Below are 24,448 nucleotides of genomic sequence, written 5' to 3'. Positions count from 1 at the left end.
GCCACGGCACTCACTCTAGCCTGGACAACAAAGTGAGACTCTGTCTCAAAAAAAAAAAAAAAAAAAAAAAAAAAAAAAAAAAAAGAAGCTAGCTCAAATTTCATTAGCTCAAAGTATCACAGTAACCACATAAGTATCTCCTAGGTACACAACAAAGATAATTGAATCCTGAAATAATGATAGAAACCTGTTTCCAGGAAACTGTTTATTAGTGATAGTTATCATTGTTAAGTCTTAAAAAGCAGGGCAAGGTTCAGGAACAAAGTCCTGTGGTATTGTGATGTTTACTCTCTGCCCGTGCCCAGTCTTACACAGGGAACTATGTCTACTCCTCGTGCGGGCTTTTGGTCATCCATGTTGGGGGACATGGAACCCCATCTTGCCACAGCCGATTAGGCCTGAACTTCTACCTCTGACTGGGCACAGCAAAGAGCAGGGTTGATCAGTTCCCTCCACCCCCAACTCCTCTCTCTCTGGAATTTTAACAAGTCAGTATCTAAGAACTGAGCTCACTTCAAAGCAGGAATAGAAGCTAAAAAATGAGGAGGCAGAGCTGGAGCAGGAGGGGCCGTATCAGCCACGTGCAAGTCTAGTTGTTAATGGGCTGAGACGAAGGAAGCCAAACCTGCTGGTTGCCAACCAGAAAGAGGCAGAGAATGCAGCTCAGTCCATTCAACTGCAATCTCCTTGAAGACAGGGACAATGTCCATCTTGCTCATTACTGTTTCCCCAGCATTTAGTATAATTCTTGGTTATTAAAGACTTAGTTATGCGGTGTGTACCACCTGAATGACAGGTGAATGAGTTAGCAATGGTTGGCTACAGCAAATTCTCACATGGCCTTCTGTTAGAAACTCTAGGTACCTGGCACCAGAGCCCTCCATTTTTCTGTGCAATTCCTTCTTCAACACAGCCTATGGCTTCTTATTGGCCCTGAGCCTCCAGTGCTTCCCTTTATTTGAGCCAATTTGTTTGCCTCCTTGAACCTTGCCAACAAGTTCCAAAACCAACTCTGTAATAGAGAGGGAGGGACTGAGAAAGAATGGAAAAGGAAGGGAGAAGAATGAAAGAGAGGGGTTGGAATGGGAGTACGAGGCAGGAGTGGTAGAGAGAGACTACCTTTGATTTTTAAGCCCTTTGTTTTCCGGTGTACAAAAGACCCTTCACCACCTACCTACAGAGAGGTTCGGACTAGGGGTATGAGGCTAAAAGACTAGAGCCTGCAACAAACTACTTATTCTACTAAATCCATCTCTGAGAGAGTTAGCTCAAGAAGACTATTTAAACTTTGTCATTGGAGCAGACTGGCTATATAAAATACAAAACAGCACTGTAGCTATCTCCCAGTGAATTATTTGCCTTGTGTTGAATGGGAGGAACTAGACTGCCATTCTCCTGTGTAATGGGTGAGAATAAAGTGCCCTGGGAGGTGACTCTAGTGAATAAAATTTACTAAAAAAAAAAAAAAATGCATCCTCCTTCTCAACTCATAATTCCCTTCTCCTTCTCTATTACTGGAATGCATCCACTATTGTGTCTTTAAGAAAATCTAAACACTTGATTGTTTTTTTCTTCCACCTACAAAGAAACTCATGGATAAGATAGAGGTAAATGTTACCGCAGTAAACTTTACTTTCATAAAACGATGTAATTCCCTTGGGCAATAAATATCTTTTCAGGTCTGGTTCACCCCCTGTCAGATGGAGTTAAAGTATCCTCACATGACAGATAAAGGGAAATTTATCTTTCAGTTGAATACTAGCCCTCCACTTTTCAGAATCGCATATAAGCCAAGAATACTTTCTGATCACTAATATTATCCTCGTCTTGCTTCTAGTGCTTACTCGTGCTAGGTACTATGGCAGTAGGATGCTCTGAGTGGTCAAAAGCACTGCATTAACATTCATAAGGGGAGAGAGGGAAGGAATAAAGAATAAAGTACTTACTTGGTCCTAGACCAATTGAAAAAGCAGCAACATAAACAAGCAAGCTGGCTAAGGACAGCCACTTCAGAAAAGCTGGGACATCCGTAGAGTCCGTGACTATCTGGTATTCAGTGTGGCTGAGTCCAGCGTTGAGTAAGGATGCTGAGGTCGTCTCCCCTCCCCTATCCACGCCAGTCCTCGTGGGCATGAGTGAGCTTCTGCTCTGGGAAGCGATGCCTTTAAAGTGCTCTCTCAGAGTGCTGTTGCTGGCCGACAGGTTTCCTGGTCCATAAAACGCAGACTCATCCAAGGACCGGTTGACAGGACTATGGCTGCTGCAGATATGGGTGAAGTTCATGTGGATGTTGAGATTCACGATACCCATGGTCACCAACGAAGCCGCCATCACGGAGGAGCCCACGCAGAGGAAGGTTTTGCTGCCGACATGGTCGACGAAAAGAGTGGCTGGGACAGTGCTGATGACCTTGACCACTCCAACCCCAGTGGAGGCAAGGCTGGCCGCCTCATTGCTCTGAAAGCCAACAGACTTCAAGACAGTCGATGCATAGAATAATATGTTTGGCTGGCCGGTGGTTTGGACAAAAAATACCAATGTCAGGCCTATCATTATTCGGGTCCTCATGTTGTCCTTCGAACGAAACAGATCCCAAAAGCTATACTGATACTCATCTTTCAGGGAGGACTTTATCAAAGTGAGTTCCTCGGTGGTGTCCGAGATGGCTCTTAACCTTCCAAGAACCTTGCTGGCAGCTTCCTCTTGTCCTTTCATCACCAGAAACCGAGGGCTCGGGGGGAGAAAGTGCATCGCGACTGCCTGCAAAACTCCCAGGGGAATAACAAGACCGAACATATACTTCCAGCCCTGGGAAACGTTGGCAAAGGCATAATTCGAAATATAGGCACAAAGAATGCCGGTGACGATCATGAGCTCATTCAGGGACACCAGAAGGCCTCTCCTGTGCTGAGGAGCAATCTCTGCGATGTAAACACAGGTGGCGATGGAAGAGAGGGAGATGGAAACCCCTATGGCCATGCGCCCTACGATGAGAAGCGTGTAAGACAGGCTGAGTATCAACACCAGGCTCCCGAGTCCCAGCAGGCAGGACGACAAGATGATCGTTGTCCTCCGTCCATACCTGTCTATCAGGACCCCTCCGGTGAGCGACGCCAGGAAGGCCCCGATGAGGAGGGAGCTCACCACCATCTCCTGCTCGTGGCAGGTCAGGGCCAATAGGGTTTTGATCTGAAGAAGAGCCCCAGAGATGAGCCCAAGTTCATAACCCACCAGGAGGCCACTGACAGCGGCAGTGACAGACGACAGGAAGGTGAACATGCCGCAGCCTATAAACAGAGAGGGGAGACAGACAGGGGAACTGAGATTTTACACATTTTCTATCCGAACAGAGACTTCACTTTGTGTGTCTTTCAGAGCTCTGAGTTCAAACATGCACACAACTATCATCAAATAACACATTATCCAAAAAATGACCAGATACAGAAGGAAAAATCATTTTTCTTTCTTTGTTGGGAGCAGAGGCATGGAGACATTTAGGAAGTCCAGTTTCCCTTTTCTTTGTGATGTTGATGTCGTTTTTAGTTTAGATCAGATGGCCACACGAGACAAGCAGATGACAGAGGATAAAGACTGAGCAAACAAGCATACTGTTTAGTTTCTGCCTTGGCATCAGATCAGAAATTCAGAAAGCCTGGCCCTTCTGGTCCCATTCCAGTTTGCTAAAGGCAAACCTTTGAGGGCAGGAGAGGGGGGGAGGAGCTTCTAGAAGTGCTACAGGCTCCCTGCTGGATGGGCTGGGCCATCCACGGAGTCCCGGGAAATTTGCCCTCATGTCTCCTTGGCCACAACTGGAGCCCAGTTGGCCTCCGCCAAAGCACATGCTGGGGTGGAAGGTTGGGGTGGGAGTGGTGGTTGTGAATGACTTAACTAAGTCAAGGTCGCGTTGGACAGAGGAAGTGAGAAATGGATGCAGGCTAGGAGATCAGCAATATCCCTTCCTCACTGTGTAAGGAGAGAGGAGGAAGGATCATGTGGAGAACAAAGGAGATTTTAAGTTTATATTGTATTGTTCATGTTAAAATCCAAGGAAAGTCCTGGTGTGGTGGCTCCCACTTCTAATCCTAGCACGTTGGGAGGCTGAGGCGGGAGGATCACTTGAGGTCAGGAGTTCAAGACTAGTATGAGCATGAGCAAGACTCCGTCTGTACAGAAAAATACAAAAATTAGCCAGGCATGGTGGCACACACCTGCAGTTCTCACTACTGGGGAGGCTGAGGCAGGAGGATTGCTTGAGCCCAGGAGTTGGAGGTTGCAGTGAGCTATGATGATGCCACTGCACTCTATCTAGCCTAGGTGACAGAGTGAGGAGACCCTGTCTCAAAAAAAAAAAAAAAAAAATCCAAGGAAAAATGTCAAGAGTTTAATTTGGGGTAGTAGGTACACATATATGTTTATTATATTATATTATTTATATTATATATATTATAAAGTTATTAATTTGGGGTAGTAGGTACACATATATGTTTATTATATGTTTGTAACTTGTCAAAATAGACAAAAAGTAACTAAAAGCAGAGTGTTGCAGGCCCAGGAGACAACAATTTCTAAGGCCCTGGGACAGGAGAGCTCCTGCCATGCATTAGGAACTGTCACAGGGCCAGCACATGTGTGTGGGGCACAGCGTGAGTCCACAGAAGGAGGTGGGAGAGGCGCAAAGTGAATTTGGCCAGGTACGGAGGAGGCACTTCATGCAGGGCCTGGCAGGGCACAGGGATGACTTTTCATTGTGTTCCAAGTATAATGGGGTTGACACCTATTGAATGGTGTAGACGACATTGGCACTATCGATTCCTTATTTGTAAAAGTCGAAAGATTTACGCGATCTGAAGAGAAACCAGAGTATGCGGTTTCTTGTTTGTAAAGGCCACTATCGCTGCTGTGTAGAGACTAGTTCCTCAAGGGGCAAGACTGGTAGCAGAGAGGAGTTTGTTGCCTTGGTTTGGACAGGAGATAAGGGTTATAGTTTAGACTTGGGTGTTAAGAGAGGAACCTGTGGGAGACAGGTAGGCGGATTCAAAACTTATTTTGGGGCTAAAAATGACTACGCTTGCTCAAGAATCGGAGGTGGAGGGTAAGAAGTGGGTCAGAACCCAAGATGGCTCTGTGGAGGCTTGAGCAGGTGGGTGGATGATTTTACAATTGTTGATAGATCATATACAGTACTACACACTGCGGTGCAATGTACCGACATGGGGAAGATCAGAAATGGAACTGGCTGTGGGTGGCAATAAGAGGAGGGGTGGAAATCAGAAGTTCCATTTCGGACTTAGTGAAGTGTTTTATTTGTTTTACCTGTAAGACATCCAGGTGGAAATGTCAAGTGGGTATACAGATTTGGAATTTGAGAGGTAGGTCAAGGCTGGAGATAGGTATTGGGAGTTAGCAACATGTGCTTGGTATTTAAAACCATGGGAATGGGTGAGATCACTTAGGAAGACGGAATAGAGGAAAAGGAGAAACAACATTAGCACTGGGACCTGGGGAGCTCCAACGTTTAAAAGAGGAGGCACAGCTCAGGCGCTGGAGAAGCAGAACTGAAGTGTAAGTTCAATGGGCTAGAAACACGCGCTTGGGCACACAATCATTGCAGGCCTGCCTTGAGTGGGTGTAGGGTGCAGTTCTAAAACGCTGTTCAGCTCCAGTGAAAGAAACAGGTCAAATAAAGGTGATCTAAATCCCTTCCCATCACAAATATCCAAGGCATTTTTCTATCTTGGCGATCTTGGTGGGATGGGGAAAGTGGGAGACTCCCAAAAATAAAATCAAAAAGCATTGAATATTTAGATGAAGGAGCAAAAAAAAAAAAATACAATAATCCACAAGAAATAAAACTAATTTATGAGCAGTTTGAACAAAAACCATCAAATTGAAATTGAATCAACAATTTATCTAGCTAATAAGAAAACAAATATTTAGCACCATTACGTGACAGGCACTTTCCTAGGTACAGGAGGATATATATATATATATATATATATATATATATATATATATATATATGAAATAAAATGGATATATGAATAAATAAAATAAAATATATATGAATAAAATGTGGTCCTTGCATACAAGACATTCTGGTAATACATCTATTATCTATTATGTATTATGTACTGTTTTATTTTTCTTACATGCAAAATGACTTTAAAGTACCCTCTTATAAGTTCATTCATGTCCTCAGTTTCCACACGTTCCTTTTCCCATATAATCTTAAAATCCTTAACAATAGGTTCCTCTGCCACAAGGAGAATTAGGTCAAATGCTTACATTTGGATGAGGATATTGTATTCTTCTTATCTCTACTTGTGGTTGCTCATTTTATCTACGTTGGATGTGTTGATTTTTTTTTTTTTTTAGACAGAGTCTCACTCTTGTTGCCCTGGCTAGAGTGCCGTGGCATCAGCCTAGCTCACAGCAACCTCAAACTCCTGGGCTCAAGCAATCCTGCTGCCTCAGCCTCCCGAGTAGCTGGGACTACAGGCATGTGCCACCATGCCCGGCTAAGTTTTTCTATATATTTTTAGTTGGCTGATTAATTTCTTTCTATTTTTAGTAGAGACAGGGTCTTGCTCTTGCTCAGGCTGGACTCGAACTCCTGGACTCAAACAATACGCCCTTTTTGGCCTCCCAGGGTGCTAGGATTACAGGCGTGAGCCACTGCACCTGGCCTGGATGTGTTGATTATTGTGTGTGTTCTGGCAATGGATCCCTGACATTCTGACTGGAGAAATAAGTGACTTTGGAGAATGAAACACTTGGGAGGCAGATTTTTTGAGGCCTCCCCAAGGGCCTTTAGGGCAACAGAGGGCACCTGGATGCACTGAGTTAAGGATGTAGGGAAATTGAGGCAGGAACTGTTTGAGTAGCAGATGACTGTCCTTGCCACCTTGTGCTTCTCCCTTCCCTTCCTTGTTTCCCTCTTCATTAGATAGAAAATACTGTTTCCCTACAAGAAGATTCTTTGAAATACAAGAATCCCTTCTTTTGATGCTCTATTATCCTATTTTAGAGTTGAGGTGGTGCATTAAATGGGGAGGCGTGCCACTAGCTTCTTCTAGTGCAGGGGACAGAACTTTCTGGACTTAGATCATTTACCTAGTTCCTTTAGCCAGGGCTCACGGCACACTGACGAGCGGGCATGTGTGCAAAGGGCCTGGAAGCCAGCCCAGTTACTCAGTGTCCCTCTCCAGACCCAGCCCCTAACACTGAGTGTAATTCTTCAGAGACATTATAAAATCATTTCCACATAAATTGATAAAAAACATTTCACTTTAAATTTCATATCTTACAGCATGTATCTCCTTCTCGTTATCCATCTTTCTATTCTCTCTATCTATCTGTCTCTAGGCAATTTGTCTTTAAAAGGTTGAAATTCTGCACTAGGACAGTCTGTGATCCTAGTCCTGCAAAAAGGCCTTACCAACATGGGGTTTTATGCTGCTGAATCAAGCTACGGTCTCAGTGGTCTGAATTTTGTTTCTGTCTCCTATTAACTGCATTAAGGGGACTGCCCCAAACTAGCTTCCCCACTCACCTTATTACTGACGAAGCTCCACGCCAACCCTCAGGCTGCCCATTTGGGGTTCTGAATTCTAATTCAGCGTTTCAGGCTGGCCCCTAATGCTTCCAGGATTGCAGATCAGTGACACCTCAAGACTTGCCATAGTCAGAAACTTTCCCCGTGCTATTTTACCATATAATAACAATGAAAAGAAACATAAAGAGTGGGAATTTTCCCTGCATTTTACTTAGTGATAATGACAGAAACAACATGTTATTCTAGGGATGCCAGAAAGTAGAGATAAACTTTTCTAAGAAATCCGGCCATGAGCAGGAAGCAAGAGATTGGAATGCGGTTTGAGGCGATGGCAGGAAGGTAGGGTTTGTGTTTGTCTACACATGGATGCAAGAGTCCGGGACAGCCGGGTGGACTGAGGTGAGGCCGCCAGTGCTGACAGGGAGGGCAAGATGAGGATTCTCCATGAGTGCTTTTTCAGAAAATACCCAGCCCCAAAGTCAGTCTGCCCTTAACAATGACGTTGACCATGTGCGCCATTTTGTTCATGGCCCTTGACCTCCTTGTTTCCCCAAAAAGGGCCACAGGGGAATTCTCAGCTTTCTGTGGACACCACGGAAGTGGAAACTACCTGGAGACTTGTAACCAGCACCCACAGGCTGTGTGGTTATGTCTGTCCTCTGTGTCTTCTTGCTGCTATTGGGGCTCAGAACACGATACCTCCAAGTATGGCGCCTTGGTGTGCTGAGGACTTAGAACTGGACACCGGAAAGACCTCAGAAGTGAGGGCTCTCTGACCTTCTCCCCTCTTCCTGTCCCTCGCCCCTTGCTCCCTCAAACCGAGTGGGAGAAACCAGAATTCCTCTTCCCCAAAGCAGGTCATAGAAACTGGAACCACTCTGCCCCAAAGTAGGCCATAACACCTAGAAAGGTCACTCTCTCCCTTCTCCCTTGCGAACACTTATTCCCTGGGGGTCCTGCCCCACACCAGGAAGGAAGAAACTACACTGAGAGGCGCTGAGGAATCTGAACGGACGGGCCTTGCTGGGTTTCCCCTTGAGTCTGTTACCACTAGATCACAGCCTTTTCTCCGGTCACATTTCTACAGGGCTGCCCCTTCTTCATCAAACCTAAGCATAAAAGCAAATGTTTCCCCCTGGGCCTTTAGGTCTTCATTTCTGAAGCCTCCCTTGTCACATAAAACTTTGATTAAATAGCCAGGTGCAGTGGGTCACACCTGTAATCCCAGCTACTTGGGATGAGAGGATCACTTGAGGCCAGGAGTTCAAAACCAGCCTGGGCAACATAGCAGATCCCGTCTCTAAAACAAACGAACACATTTTGATTACATAAATTTGTTATGCTTTTCTCTTGTTGCCCTGCCTTTTGTTATAGGAGTGCTGGCCCCTGACCCTTATAATGGGTTACACTTTTCCACCCCATACTGCTTTGCTAGAAGACCAGCAGCAACGGTAAGATTTCCAATTTGCCTTTGGATGCAATGGTGATTCTTTATTGAGGTAGTAAAGTAAAACTGCTCCTATCAAAGCTGTGATCACCATTAAATGGCTTTATGCAAATGGCTGCTGAGACCCACAGCACAAGGGCACCCAGGCGCTAGGAGACCGCAGCGCTGGCCACAACAATGGCTGCATTGTCTGCCGCTCAGGCTGGGTCAGATGAAACCACAACTGCAACTGGCATGCAACACCAAACACTCGGGTTTTCACAATATTTGAGTTTCTGCCCGCTTTCTTCTTCCCTTTCTTCCCCATGTGCCTATGACGGCGTCTGTACAGAATGGGCACACAATGAACGCTTGCCGGCTGACTAAATCCTGGCAGCGGGCTGGAAAGTCTGCACACACAGGTTTGTTTTTGGCAGGCAGCCAGGTCATTATGCAGCTTGACCAACTGTGAATGCATCACAAATTTAAAAGACCTCCTACTTCATGTTTTGTTCAAGAAAAACGTGCAGGTGCCCCAAAATGGCCCTGCCTCTGCAGCCCGCCCTTTCTCCTGGAATAATGTTAATCCCAACTCATCTCTCAACAGTCATCTCAACCATCACTTTGCGCCCTGAAGACCGCCCTTCAGTCGCATCCTCACCCCGCCCCAGGCCCTGTGCGCTCCCTGGGCACAGAATGCGAGTGTGCAAAGCCCTGCCCCATTTTAACACACTCACTCATTGACCTGTTTGCTGTTACTATTAGACTGAAAGTCCCCTGAAGGCGAGACGCGGCTTTAGTCCTGTCTGTCTTCTCACCTCTAGTCTTTTGGCACAAGACAAAGAATCAATGTTTGTTGAGTGAATGAATAAATGAATGAGTGTACACAACACTCTAGAATACTGATCCTTGGTCCTCTCCTCCCACAGTTGTGTCGCCAGCCTACGGTTGATATGTAGTGCCATGGAATGGGCAGCATATAGAACTTCATATTCATATAAGTGTTCAGCATTTGAATAGCCTGCTATTAGCATCTCTCTGATGCTTTGGGCGCTATTACTAGCTAGTTAATATAGTGCCATTGTAGGGACCATTTTATTGTCATGTGTCTATTTGTATTTTATGAAACTTTAGCCCCCTGCATGGAATGTTCTCTAGCTGTTCAGACTCAGTGTTGAGCAGTCCCCTTTCAGGGAACCAGGTTTTCAGATTCCATGGCACTCTCCAGGCACCCATGCTCCAGCCCATCTGCACCACTTGCTGTTTCCAGAAACTTCCATGCTCTTTCCCAGACTTGGGCTTCTCATCATGCTGCTCCCTATCCAGAAGGCTCGCCTCACACAGACCCCCAGAGGGCACGTCCTGGGCAGACTCAAGGTGAGGTGTTTCCACCCACCAAAGGTCCAAGACGCTGCCTCTTGGCCTTGGACCATGTGTGGTGGCCCTGTCGTGGTACATACTGCAAATAGCCTTTGTGTAGCCACTGTCTCCCACCCCTCCCTGCACCCCAGTCCTGTCTTTAGCACATAATGGAACTCAGACGAACAGAAAGTCTGGCCTTCCTCAACACCTTCTGAGGGGAAAAAAATAGAAACTTCATGTTCTTTCTTTTTCAGTTTTCCAATCCCAGGTTTGATTTAGTAGCACTTTCACAGGCATACTTTCCTGAAACTAATATTATTCCAATTCTTTTGGCTGGGGAAGTATTAAAAGGAGAGACATTGTGTACATTTACATATTAGTAATTTTCTGTGTTTTGCTTTGTTGTTCACTTTTTCTGCCTGATTACATATCTGACTTTCATTCTCTTCTTTCTTTTCTTCCTCTCTTTTTTTCTTCCTCTTTTCCTTTCTTTTCTTCCTCTCTTCCTTTCTTCAATTCCAAACTTTCACCAGGATAAGTCTGGGTGCTTGTTTACTCTAAATTTTTCTGCTACTTGTTGAGTTATCTTTCTGCTCAGAAAAGTTTTTTCTAGTATTTTTTGTCCTATTTGTTTAGGCATAATTATGTATATGTTAGTTATATAAATTAATTTCCTCTTTCATCTCTGTCTTCTTGTCTTTTTTATCTGTGTCCTAGAAGAGCTTCTCATATTCATCTTCCACATCACAGATTTCAGACTGGTACAGCTTTATTCTTTTCCATTTTTTGCATGTCTTATAAAGTTCTGTTCACATCTCAGTTCTTCACTATAGTTTACTTTTATCATCAAATGTTGTTTTATATCTTTTTTCACAGAGTCTATTTTTTAATTATATTCAGCATATACATGAATGATTTCCAAAATTTATAATATTTATGTTTCCCAGACTAAGAAATCTTGGCTGGGCGTGGTGGCTCACACCTGTAATCCTAGCACTCTGGGAGGCCGAGGCGGGCAGATTGCTCAAGGTCAGGAGTTCGAAACCAGCCTGAGCAAGAGTGAGACCCCGTCTCTACTATAAATAGAAAGAAATTAATTGGCCAACTAATATATATAGAAAAATACCAGCCGAGCATGGTGGCACATGCCTGTAGTCCCAGCTACTCGGGAAGCTGAGGCACTAGTATCGCTTGAGCCCAAGAGTTTGAGGTTGCTGTGAGCTAGGCTGACACCACGGCACTCACTCTAGCCTGGGCAACAAAGCAAGACTCTGTCTCAAAAAAAAAAAAAAAAAAGAAATCTTAAAATGCAACTTTTCCCTTTGTACTTGAAATGCACTTGCCAAGAACCAGATTTGCTGCCTTCTATTTACCTAGCCCCCAAATCAGTTATGATATTTTTGACTGTAAGAACCCCAAACTCTTAAAAACAGGGGTTTAAAACAGTGGCATTCATTGTTTAGTTAACAAGACCAGGTTGGGTTTGGTGTCTCCAAGGATTCACACTCAACCCATCGTTTTGTCCCATGGCTTGTGCAACCAGATCCACAGGTAAGAGACAATGGAAGAAGGCTTAGGACAAGAGTTTATCCTCCCTCCTTTTTTCATGGCAGGGACTTCCAGAAGCATTCTGAAGACTTACCATAACATCTCTTGACCAAAATCAGTGGGTCACTAGTCAAACTTGGGGGCAAGAGAGACTGGCCAGTGAGTATCTGAAACTTTTATTTACCCCGATAGGAAAGGCAAGAAATCAGAGGGGAGTTGGAACAGCAGATGCATACTCAGTGTCTGACACACTCTGGCCACCTTGTCGCAGTTAGAAACTCATATCAGGTCTTAAACCAGAGGTGCACTGATGACACAGTCTCTAGCCAAATTTCTAATGTCTGGAAGTTATTTTCCTGGTGCGGACTTAGACTTCTACTTTCAGGTCCTTTGATTATGAATAAGGGATATAATTTCTGGGTTATTTAAAACAGTCTGTGTAGTTCTTTGCTTGTCAAAAACAGCACATGCAGAACTGCAACTTCTAGAATGCACTGCTCCCGTGGATCTTCTAGGCTTTGTCCTGTCTTAACACTGATTTTGTATTTCAAAACGCAATGAGCCACTGTCTTTCCTACCCAGGCCAGAGTTGCTCCTGGAACTTGGAGCCCCGGCAGTGAGATAGAGAAGTGATAACGGCAAGATGGGGTAGGAAGAATTGGGCTGTAGGGCAAAAACTTTCTAACCTTAAGGAAATAGCTCTCGGGGTCTGTGGAGCTGTCTTTCCTTTCCCTGCTTGGTGAAAGTTCTGCGTCTGTCAAACGGGACGCACAGTGGGAGTTGCGGGAATCAAGCACCGTGCTGCCCAGCCTTCCCCGCTAGGCTCCCATCCGCATTTTAGTTACTCTTAAATCCTAGCTCATTGACAAATGTTTCCAGTTTTCAATGCTGTTCCTATTTGGCACCCCTGTCCATGTTTTCACAGAGATTTTTAATAGACAGTTAATAGAAGGCGAATCAGGAAAACAAATTGGCAGCTTTCTGACCTAGAGACCTCTGATGTCTCTAGGAGGAAGATTCTCAATGTGTGTGAGCCGGTGAGCTGAGGACATTTGAAAACTGACATCTTAAAAAGGATCCCCATCTCTCGAACGATGATTTAATATTGAAAAAATACTAAAAATATACATATTTGTACTTCAAGACTTTGAATGAATATAAATGTGATGGATTTTTTTAAAAAATTCAACGTGCTAGTGAATGCATAGCAACTCTCTGTCATTCTACATTTTCTAATCAATAAATATAAAACTCTGAAGACTATTATGTGAGGATTTGAAGTTGTTTTTATACTTAAAAAGGAGTCCATATACTCAATAATGGTTGGAATCATCCATGGTGATTAAATTAAATTCCTCAATTGGAAAAATGAAATGGGAAGAACACAAATATTATTATAAAGGCCGTGGATGGAAGTCCTTTTAGGAAGAGCACCTTATTTACCATGATTCATGCCTGAATGACCGCCTGGGCATTAAGGAGGAAGCTCACAGTGCATAGTAATAATAGACAGTGGATTATGGGAGAGAAGGAGAGGGAGGGAGAAAAGGCTGCAGTGCTTTATCTAACATAAAGGGAGAATTCTGATGAGAGAGAATAAAAGGCTAAGAGAGCCCAGAAATAGGAGAAATGGAAGAAAAGGTCAGGATAAGTTGTCAAGTTGTGGGGGATGGGAATGGGGAGAGAGGCCAAGGGAGAAATATGGCAAGAGGCCTGCAGAGTTTAGAAAAGTTGATTTACAGGAGCCTCCTTATGGTGGCTGTGACAAGAGAATTTTAAGAATGGGCCCACTTAATATTCAGTTGCATGACAGCCTTCTCAAAGAGCTTATATGAATGGGATTTGAGAATGTGAAGGAAAAAGGGCTGTCATCTATGTATGGACTGGAGCAGGGATAAGAGAAAAGACCAGTTGTTGGAAGTGAAGGTCAAGAATCCAGGGAAAACAGGGAGTTGGTGCAGGAAGTGATCAGATGAACCCCAGGTTCCTGAGGTGCGCTGTGTGTTTGAGGATGGACGAAGGGGTAGGGAGTAGGGAGGCAGGCAGATTTAACCACATGGGGGCTGGAACTCTTGCTATTTTAATATTAAAAGAATGGTGACTCCATAAAGCTGGAGAATTTGGAGACATGCAAGTGGAGTTTTTCTAAAACTCCCTAATTCTATCACCACTACCATCATTTTCAGGAACTTTCTTGATTTCTCTAAACTAATACGGTCTCCTTCCCCAAAATTCCTGCTTTCATGTTGCTTTACTCACAAAGATTTCATGACATGGTCCCTGCTTACAGCTTCAGGTTCCTGTGTCATCCTCTTCCTCAGCTTGAACTCTGTGCTCCTATCATTTCATCATATTGGAAGTTCTCTGAATATGCCATTCTCTCTTCTCCAAACTTATATGCAAGCTGTTTTCTCTGCTTAGAATGCTTTATAAACTACTGGCCTCAGTTATACCTTCTTGACTCAATTTAGCTATCTTGTCTTCCAAGAGTCTTCAAAAACTAGCTGAACTTTGCCTTGTGCACTATCATAGTATCATGTATCTTACCACCTCATCTTTTTCCTGATCCCTTGCCTCTCTCCCCAAATTGGCAATAAGCATCTGCACTGTATGGATGCATCTTGTTTACCATCGGACACCAGGGCTAGCATCATATCTGATTCCCAGTAGACACTCCATATTTGCTGAATGATTATTTTGTAGTTATTTAGATTCTTATCTTTCTGATGAGTTGGTAAAGCCTACAGACAGGATAACCCTGACACATCCAGTACTGTGCCCCTCATTTGGTAGCTGCTCATAAGTATTTGCTGAATTAATTTGCTCTTTAGGCTGGGGGCAGTGGCTCACACCTGTATACCCAGCACTTTGGGAGGCCAAGGCAGAAGGATCACTTAGGCCAGGAGTTTGAGATCAGCTTGGGCAACATAGAAAGACCCCATCTCTACAGAAAATTTAAAAAAAAATTAGTTGGGCATGGTGGTGCATGCCTGTAGTCCCAGCTACTCAGGAGGCTGAGGCAAGAGAATCCCTTGAGCCCAGGAGTTCGAGTTTGCAGTGAGCTATGATCACACCACTGTAATCCAGCCTGGGCAACAAAGCAAAATCTGGTCTCTAAAACAAAACAAAACATTCTTTAGTTCAGTTCAACAAACACTTCTTCACTCATTTACTCATTTACCAATTAAGTATGTACTATGTGCCCACAGCCAGCACTGTCTGGCATTCAGAGTTCATCCAGATGATCAGTGCAATTGGCCTGGGTGGGTCTTGTGAGCACCCTGTTGAGATGCTTCCCAGGTTACATCTGAATCTGATGGTACGAGATGGTGGTACTTGTGCCACATGTATGTGATCCCTGATATATAGGCTGTAAATACAGAGAAAAGCGCTTAATTCCTACCTATTATGAATTGCACAGAACTTTCCAAGCCCTGTCAGTCAACTCAGAGCTCTAATACATGCAAGAATATATAATTTATCTTATAATCTTATAGAAAAGGACATGTTTCCTGTTACATGAAAAATTAGGGAACTAGCTAAAATAGGATGCAACCAAGCTCTGAAACAAGTGTAACTGCTACCTAAATTCCCAGATCAGACAGATCAGAAAGTAGAAACATCAATGCTGGCTGTTATTGCTTGTCAGGAGAGCAAATCTGGACAGGATTTAGGAAAGCAAGGTTGCAATCCCTGTGCTGGCCACCACCTATTATCTCTGCTACCCAGAGGAAGTCACTTTTCTTCTCTCCAGGAGAAACCTGGACTTAATGGTAAAGGGACAGACTGAAATCAGAGTGGCTGATCAGTTGCCAGCTAGACTTCGACAAGTCTTTAACCTTTCTGTTCCTCTGTGTACACATTCATAAGAAAAGATGACAATATTACCTACTTCACAGAGTTGTGAGAATAAATGAGATAGAAGAGCATCTAGTGCATGACAGTAAGTGCTTGGTAAATTTCAGTTGTTCTCTTAGCCTCCGTTTCCTTATCTGTGAGCTAAGGGCAATATTCCCTCATTGGGTTGCTGTAAAGATCAGAAGGGGTAATAGCAATAGAAGTTCTTGGCCAACAATAATCATCCAACAAAAGTTCATTTCATTGGAATCTGTGAGGTAAAAACTTCCTAATAACAGAGGTAAAAATCTTTGAAGTAGGCTCTTTTACTGACAGTAATAGAAATAAAATAAGATCTTGTTTCCAGCAATAACAACTGTGCCTTTCATAAATTCTTGAATTGCTTTGTTTTCAAAATTGGCAGTACCTACATAATTGGGCTTCCATCATGAAAATTTCTTCCTGAGATTTTTGCCTTCAGGTTTCTACAGCTGAGTTTCCCCATGGAAATGAAATGTTTTATTAGTGTGGGGGTGCTCTCTCACCATACAAACGGATCCTAATCACAACTTTTCCTCCCTATTCTTAAAAAGCCTTGCACATCTGAAGCTGAGATGTCATTTCAGGCAGGTTTTTAAGTTAGCATTGCACATAGCTTCCAACTCCAACTTCCATAAATTGGGGCGACAGGTGCTTGCAGGAGTGAGACATTTTGTGTAAAATAACAATGGACGTCACTAATAGCCCATAGCCCCAGCACTAGAGTCCAGTAACACTGGGCATCGCCGAGCAGACCTGAGTCATGAGTTGTCTGAGAAACTACTTCCAAGGTAATCACAAGGTAACAGTTTAAAATTAAAATAGACTTGATTTACTTAAGAAAAAAATATTCCTATAAGTCAAACAAAGGACTACATTTTTCTCCCTGTTTTGGCAGAACAGCATAAAATGAATCATTGTTCAAAAATAATGAAAGCTTCTAAATTTAGAATGATGTGATAAATTATTTTAGTCTTATTACTTCTGTGTAAATTGTATAGAATAATGTGTATATTATTGAGGCACAGCCATTTAGCAAATGCATAAATGAGAGAGCTCGACAGAGGGAGAAAAATTATACCAATGAGCAAAAACAAAACAAAATAACACAGAAAAAAGCCATATGAATTTATAATTTGTTATGACAGTAATATATAGGATTCAGTATCAGCTGGGAAGTATTTCAAGAGATTTGGGGTTCTGTGATTTAACTGAGCTTGGGTAACTTTTTACAGGAGGAAAGGATGAAAAACTGTCCTCATTTGGTTTTTGCTCAAATAGCCCCTTGGGAAGAAGCCACTTCCAACTTTTTCCTTTCTCACCACCATAACTTAGAGTCTTTTAAGTGGCTTCCATTGTGTTATTTTATTCAATAACTCACCCTTCTGGGGAAGATTGGTCATGAGAAAAAAATGAACTAGGGAACTCTGACTCTGTTCAATTTAAAAATCTTATAAAACCAGTTCTTGTTCATACACTCTGAGTAAATAGCTGCTTCAACTCTTAAAAGCAGAAGCTAACTGCACACTAATAGAAGGCCTTTGGGACCTCTCAGAACTCTTTTAACCCCAAGGCTAAATAGTCTTTGAGTTCTTCCTTGTGACAATGCTACCTAGGAAACTATGATTCAAAAATGAACTGTTCTTGAATGAAAAATAAAATCCCACACACATCCAGCAATTAAAAATTGTGTTTTAAAATTAGCTGATTCAGGCCGGGCGCTGTGGCTCACGCCTGTAATCCTAGCTCTTGGGAGGCCGAGGCGGGCGGATTGCTCAAGGTCAGGAGTTCAAAACCAGCCTGAGCAAGAGCGAGACCCCGTCTCTACTATAAATAGAAAGAAATTAATTGGCCAACTGATATATATATAAAAAAATTAGCCGGGCATGGTGGCGCATGCCTGTAGTCCCAGCTACTCGGGAGGCTGAGGCAGAAGGATCACTCAAGCCCAGGAGTTTGAGGTTGCTGTGAGCTAGGCTGACGCCACGGCACTCACTCTAGCCTGGACAACAAAGCGAGACTCTGTCTCAAAAAAAAAAAAAAAAAAAAAAAAAAATTAGCTGATTCATCTTTCATACACACAGGCTAATCTGAGTTTCCTTAGGCCGCTCTAGGGTAGATTCATTGTATTTTGAGTTCTGTTTCTACCAGCTAGTGTAAGATCTAGACCCCTAAAAAGTACCCCCTTGAGAATTCACAAGGAATATACCAGGGGTGGGGAACCTGTGGCCTTGGGGCCACATACAGCTTTCTGGATCTTTGAGTGCGGCCTTTTGACTAAAACCAAATTTTACAGAACAAATCCTTTTAATAAGATGGATTCTATCAGCTACAGCCAGACATGTTCCTGGGATTGCAGCTGTCTGTCTCATAACTGCTGGCAACCTGGCGATGTCGAAAATATTTAACAACTGGGACAGAGGCACCGACCTATCAGAATGGCTGCAAAAACCAGTTCAGGCATGCTGGTGGACGCCAGCTAATCTCGGCCTACCCAGGTGCGCCCCACCACTTGGCTGGCTGCTCTGGGACTGGCTTCGTCCGTGTCTGCCAGGACTTGGCATGGCAGGCTCCCAGCAGCGTGTGTCTGCGGCCGCTGCACTGCCCAGGAAGGGGTCTGTGGCAAGTGGCAACCTGCCCTCTCTGGGTGACATGTCCTTAGAGAGGAACAAGAGCACTGCTGCCAGTGACAAACACCACCCACCATGTTTGTTTAGAGCCTTCTCGCTTCTCCGGAGATTCCAGAGGAGCCATTTGCCCAAGACACACAGTCACGAAAACCTCAAATTTAGACTTTTGCTGTGATTTCCAAGTGAGGTTAGATGTGCAGCTACAGTGATAGGCTGACTGGACTGAGAGGGGGGATGTTTATCTTTAAATCTGGTCCTGTGACCAGACATAAGAGCCCATGGTCCTTCATAAATTAACATGTCTATAAATCCTGTCACACCTATCATAATACACACAACAATTTGTTGTTGTTGCTATCAACCATTGATTTGTTAAATACATGTCATTTTAAAGCACAAGTGTCACAGGGTTCTATATTTGATTTTTTAACATATAGAAGGTGTGGGCTGGGTACTGTGGCTCACGCCTGTAATCCTAGCACTCTAGGAGGCTGAGGTGGGAGGATAGTTTGAGCTCAGGAGTTCAAGACCAGCCTAAGCAAGAGCAAGACCTCCGTTTCAAGAAAGAAAAGAAAGAAAGAAAGAAAGAAAGAAAGAAAGAAAGAAAGAAAGAAAGAAAGAAAGAAAGAAAGAAAGAAAGAAAGAAAGAAAGAAAGAAAGAAAGAAAAGAAAGAAAGAAAGAAAGAAAGAAAGAAAGAAAGAAAGAAAGAAAGAAAGAAAGAAAGAAAGAGAAAGAAAGAAAGAAAGAAAGAAAGAAAGAAAGAAAGAAAGAAAGAAAGAAAGAAAGAAAGAAAGAAAGAAAGAAAGAAAGAAAGAAAGAAAGAGAGAGAATAGAAAAATGGAATACATCTCCCAAACCCTGAGATCCTAGTGCCTGGGCCTGGGCCTGCCTGTTAGAATCTCTCTTCACAGAACCAAAGCTGTCATCGGGTCAAGCTGGTTGCCTGATTTTCTTTTCCCTGGAGATGGGTTTGTTCCCACAATTCTCCTCCATCTCTTACAAGCGAACTGCCCTTCAGGCTGCCCAGGGAAGCCTGGGAAAGCTAGGCCTGACTGAATTCCAGGGGCCTAGCGTAGGCTCAACCTGGGAGAATGACACTCAGGAGAAGCATATCGACAGTGACAACTTACATACCGACCACGCCTGCTCGGCCTCCATCTGAAAAAGGAGCTCACAGCTTTAAAAATGTTTGAGAACAACTGCTTTAGGGGGTTCACCTGATTAGCAGAAGTATGTATCTCTTAAATCCCAGCCTGGCATCCTCAGAGGGGATGAAGTACAGCGCTTTGGGCTGGGTGTGAGTCTGGTTCTTCGTGTTCTGGGTCCCGGGGCATTCTCTGCAGGGCTGAGAACATGCACTCAACACGGGAAATATTGTTCTTGGTTTCTGACCTTTGGGGCGGATGGGAGAGGAAAGAGCAGTGCTGGCGCAAAAAAGCGGTGCTGGCAGGAGCAAAGGGAGACATACTCTCTCCCTAGACAATTGTTCAGATCGTGAAATAAGAAAAGCCAGAGAGCTGAGGGTGAAGGAGCAGGCCTTCAGGGTCAGTTCTGCACCAGACTCCGTGTGACCTTGGGCCAACCACACATGTTATGACCTCAAGTTCCCCTGTGTGAGGTGCCCCAGCAGTCTAGTTTCTTACTACACTTTCATCTGCTATCAGCTCTAGGCATCAGGATTTCAAAGCAAGCTCAGTCCTGCCCTATAAGATCTATTAGAACATGTCCATGAACACTGAAAAAATTTACTAAAATGTACCCACTTTGAGTCCTAGCTTATTGAAAATGAATTAAGTTCATTAGCTTCTAGTCATTGGAACAAAACATTCTTTTCAGTTAAAGAGGGGTTAGCCAAGAAAAACCTGCCAAAAATTTTCATTGTGCACAATTGCATTAAGGGAGTTCAATCTCAGAGCTTAGGGGCTTTGTTTTGTTTTGTTTTTCAGTATCTCACATGATTTAATTACCTTGTCCTGGGTTACATAACTCATTCCTCTTTGTATTTTGATTCTTCCATCTAAGAATATAGAAAAGCTTGCTACCTTCAAATGCAGAAAGATTATAATTATTGAGCATATTTTAAATACCCTAAATTTCTTGGATGAAAGCAACTACAGAAGTTTAAAGTATAAAGAAGCCAAAAGTAATATGTGAAAAATATTTCATTAAACCTCAACATCTTCATAAAACAGACTAAGATACAATGCCAATGTTAATGAGTGGAGATCTTAAGTAACTTGTCAAAACTACACAGCGTGCATTTTTACATATATATGTATACTTGCTTTTGAGTGTCAAGAGATATTTAAGACAAGATAGGAAAATTTATAAAAATAATAACAAAAAGTTTAAACGCTTTTCATCTAAATGCAAACTCTATGTAGCACAAATCAAAGTTGTATTCATCTGAGATTTTAGGGAAACATTTAGGCTTCCTCTTCTACATAATAAAATTTAAAATTAAATTTGAAAGATAATTTATACTTGTTCATTTATCATTTCTTTACAACAACACAGTTGTACTTTAAGTTGAATTTTGTGGGTGTCTTCAACTTTTACAAACATAAATACACATTAGCTTCATTCAGGGTAATTGTGAACTTGTACAACATAAGTTTACTAAGAGTACATTGTGCTTTCAAAGCCACATCCAAATTCAATGGTCAACTTTTAATGGTCACTGCAAAGGCCCTTCCTGGATAGTCTCTTTTCATCTTCCTTCTGACATAATCACTGACTCTCTTTAGTTAAGTCTTTTGTTGACAGCTTGCTCTGCAGTCTACACTGCAGCTCACTTTCCCAGGAATTGGGAGAAAAGAACTTTGCAACTTCCCCTTTATCCCCAAATACAAGTTTCCCTTGCCTGCTCTTAGGGAACATGGGAGCTAGTGAGGAAGCAAGCACTTAGGGAAAGGGGCAGCTCTGGTTTAGACAGGGCAGGCCATGTTGAAAAATGGCCCCAGATACTCATTCTTGATGGGAAATGAGAAAGCAAGAGAAGACTGATGCAGGACAGGGGCGGACAAGGCCTTCTCCCCTTCTGAGCAGCGGATGCTTCATGCCTCGGTGTGAATGGTCGTGGGTTCAGTTCCAAGATCAGTTCCAAGGTTTCAGTTTCAGGGGAAAGGCCAATGCCTTTTGTATCATTTAGTGAGTTGGATTTCTCATGAAATCCCAATACATAGCTTGAGGATGTAGTATCTGGTTAGGAGGAGCAGAGCTGAGGACAGTCATTGGAAGGAGAGGATGATTTGTGTTTGATGTCATTTCATATTACTTAGTTTCTATTCCTTTGAGAACAAACTAAATGAACAGAAAGAAGCAGCAAAACATGTGCAACGTGTTTGTGGAAATTGTAAATGTGGAAGTGAAGACAAGTTAGCAAAGATAACAGAAATGAATTGAAACTTTTCCAAATCTCACTTCCGGAAGGAAAAGGTATTAAACAAACCTCAGTTCAAAAATCCAATTTTAAAGAATGCAGGAGCCAGCAAGGCAGGCATTTCAGGCTCTGAATAACACCCAAATTCGTTACAAACGTGCTGGGAATTTCAAAAGGAAGTTGTGTCCATTGATTACATAACTAATAATTTTTATGAAGCCTACTCAAAATACTGATTAAAAAAAAAAACGGTGGTTACAACGTCTACTTATTACATAGTATCCACTGGTGACAATAAATGGAAATGTGTGTGAGTGTGTGTGTTGTCCGTGTGTTTGTGCATGCCTGTGAGTGTTTACTATCTTGGTCGACCTTTCTGAAATGGAAAAGGTTCCTACATTGCATTATGTAAACACAATCCGCGGGACCCATCCTACCAGTGCGGGTACGTAACTCAGGTTTTCTGAGCACAGAGGGTCCCAGCAAGACTTCGGTCTTCCCAACACTACAGCTCCGAGGCACCCCACGTCCCACCAGACTGTGCCTTCCCTGCACGCACCCAGCGCGCTCCCATGCACACGCGCATGCACACACACACACACACACACACACACACACACGCACAAGCACACCCCAGGGAGACACGAGTACAGCGTGCTCCCCTAGCGGGTCACCCGAGCCACGCAGTCTCACTTTACCTCTCGCCCAGGGAGGATGCCGGCCGCCGCTGGCTGGGTAGGCGCCCTTCGCCACCGCCGCTGTCCCCTTCTGGTCCAGCAGATTGGGGCCCTCTGTGTTTTCAACAGGTACCATGGTCACGTAGAAGTTAAGTTACAGGCTCTCCCTGGCCAGAAAACCACCCCGACCTCCCCCGCCGGCCGGAGCGGTCACTTTCCCCATGACAGCATGCTAAAGCAGAGTGGGGGGAAAAACTTCGGGCAAAGCCAGTGTGATTTGTGACCAACTTTGTTTCTATTTCCGAAGGCTTTGCCCTTTTCAGTGACACAGGCTGTTGCTATTCCCAGCAGCCTATCACAGGCAGGGGGAGGGCCGTGTGTCGGAGGATTGTTTTTGCCTTTAGATGCAGGGTTGGGAAACAAGGGGTTAAAAGACTTGGGAACAGGAGCTCAGGCCGGAGCATTTGGCCGTTAGCTAAGGGTAGCTCTTGTATTCCTGCACCTTTGAAAAGAGGCAGAGAAAAGAAACATGCAGATTTAAATGCAAGCCGAGAGTGGGGATAGAATACTCATAGATGGTATCAGTTAATCTTGCAGAGAGAGGAACAATTTATGCAAAGACATACCAGGAGGGAAAGTGTGTCAATTTTTCAGCAGGACTGGTATTCCGAGAGTCATGGCATTTGCCAACTTACACAAAGCATAAAATATCTTTAGTGTTTCAACCTAATTTTGATCTAAGTAAACACTTTCTTTACCTCTCTCTCCGAGGCCTGAGACCAAACATACAAATTCATAATATATAGATTCTGTAGACTTTTTATAGCCTGAGATTATAGCAAAGTAATCCATTTCATAAGGCATAATTATCTTCAAGAGAAGAACTAACCCTGAATCTTCTGGCAGGCTGCATGTTTGCCTGGTTGGAAGGAGGACACTCCCAATTCAAAGAGACCAGACTAAATGACCCATTGTGGGTGTGTGGGGGTCATATAATCTGAAACAAAAGCAGGGCATCAGACAGAAGATTTTTTTTCCTGATTTTTAAATATATTTATATAAAAAGTCTTACAGTATTATGACATTTTACCTTCAGTTATGTAATGAAAAACCTCGTAGAGGAAATTGAGATCATCTTAGAAAATCACTCAGCAAAAATGAACATTTATGGAGCACTTTTTATGTGTCAGGAATTGTGCTAAAGGCATTAACTCAAATGATTCTTGTGAAAAAACTTGTGAGGCGGGTACCAATTTTCCAGAAGAGGAAATGGAGTCTGGGTAACTTGCCTGAAGTTTCCCGGCTAGTCAGTGGCGATGCTGAGATTATGAAGCCAGGAGATCTAATGTCAGAGTTCTGTTGTCTTCTAACTTCCCAGCCTGTGCTTCTCTGATTTTCTCAGCTTCCTCCACTTTCAGCCCTTCTTGACCTTAAGAATATGCCATGAAATATGGCTTTTAGCTCTGGACAATGAAGCGAATTTGTGCTTGTGTAGACAGAAGCTGAACTTCACTTTCAGCATTTTGATGGGATCACAATATGTTTCCTTTGCTCATCACTACATATTTCTATATTTTTCTTACCCTTCAGGGAATTGGGTAGCACATGGAAACAACCCTATAATAATTCAAGTAGTATTTATTATGCACCTGTTGTATGTCTGCTGATAGTGCTGGAAAATGGAATTCCTCCAACTGTAGCTCAGCTCCCTTCTGATTAAGAGGGTGAGAAGTTCAGAATCCCACAGATCAGCTTGTCCCCACTAAAGAATGTGTAATGCAATGATGGCTTAGGCAACTGAGTAAATTTGTTCCCAGGGTGTGCGCTATGATTGAAGGAGTGGTAGTTTTTATCTGTGAAACACACATATTTCTCATCTGTTCTCCATATTCGCTTGGCTTCTATCTTCTTTCTGCTCAGAATCAATGCCTTAGTGGGGGAAATGTTCCTGCAGTGGGTCACATGTATAATTGCTTTGTTTTGTGATCCCA

General features: G+C 43.3%; 1 protein-coding gene across 1 annotated transcript in view; it reads right to left on the bottom strand.

The window, feature by feature from the left end:
- The window catches only part of SLC2A12 (solute carrier family 2 member 12), a 58,644-nt gene extending 35,882 nt beyond the window's left edge, over nucleotides 1-22,762 (bottom strand). Inside the window, exons 1-2 of the mRNA XM_012781621.2 lie at nucleotides 22,479-22,762; nucleotides 1,947-3,287 (exon numbers count right to left, since the gene is read on the bottom strand). Coding sequence (XP_012637075.1) covers nucleotides 1,947-3,287; nucleotides 22,479-22,593 — 1,456 coding nt within the window. The 5' untranslated portion in view covers nucleotides 22,594-22,762. The remainder of the gene's footprint in view (nucleotides 1-1,946; nucleotides 3,288-22,478) is intronic.
- Between the last annotated feature and the right edge of the window lie 1,686 nt (nucleotides 22,763-24,448).

The sequence above is a fragment of the Microcebus murinus genome, chromosome 5 (genome assembly GCF_040939455.1).
Source record: "Microcebus murinus isolate Inina chromosome 5, M.murinus_Inina_mat1.0, whole genome shotgun sequence".
Lineage (NCBI taxonomy): Eukaryota > Metazoa > Chordata > Mammalia > Primates > Cheirogaleidae > Microcebus > Microcebus murinus.
Note: the sequence above shows the minus strand (reverse complement) of the source record. Positions and strands in the feature narration are given on the sequence as shown.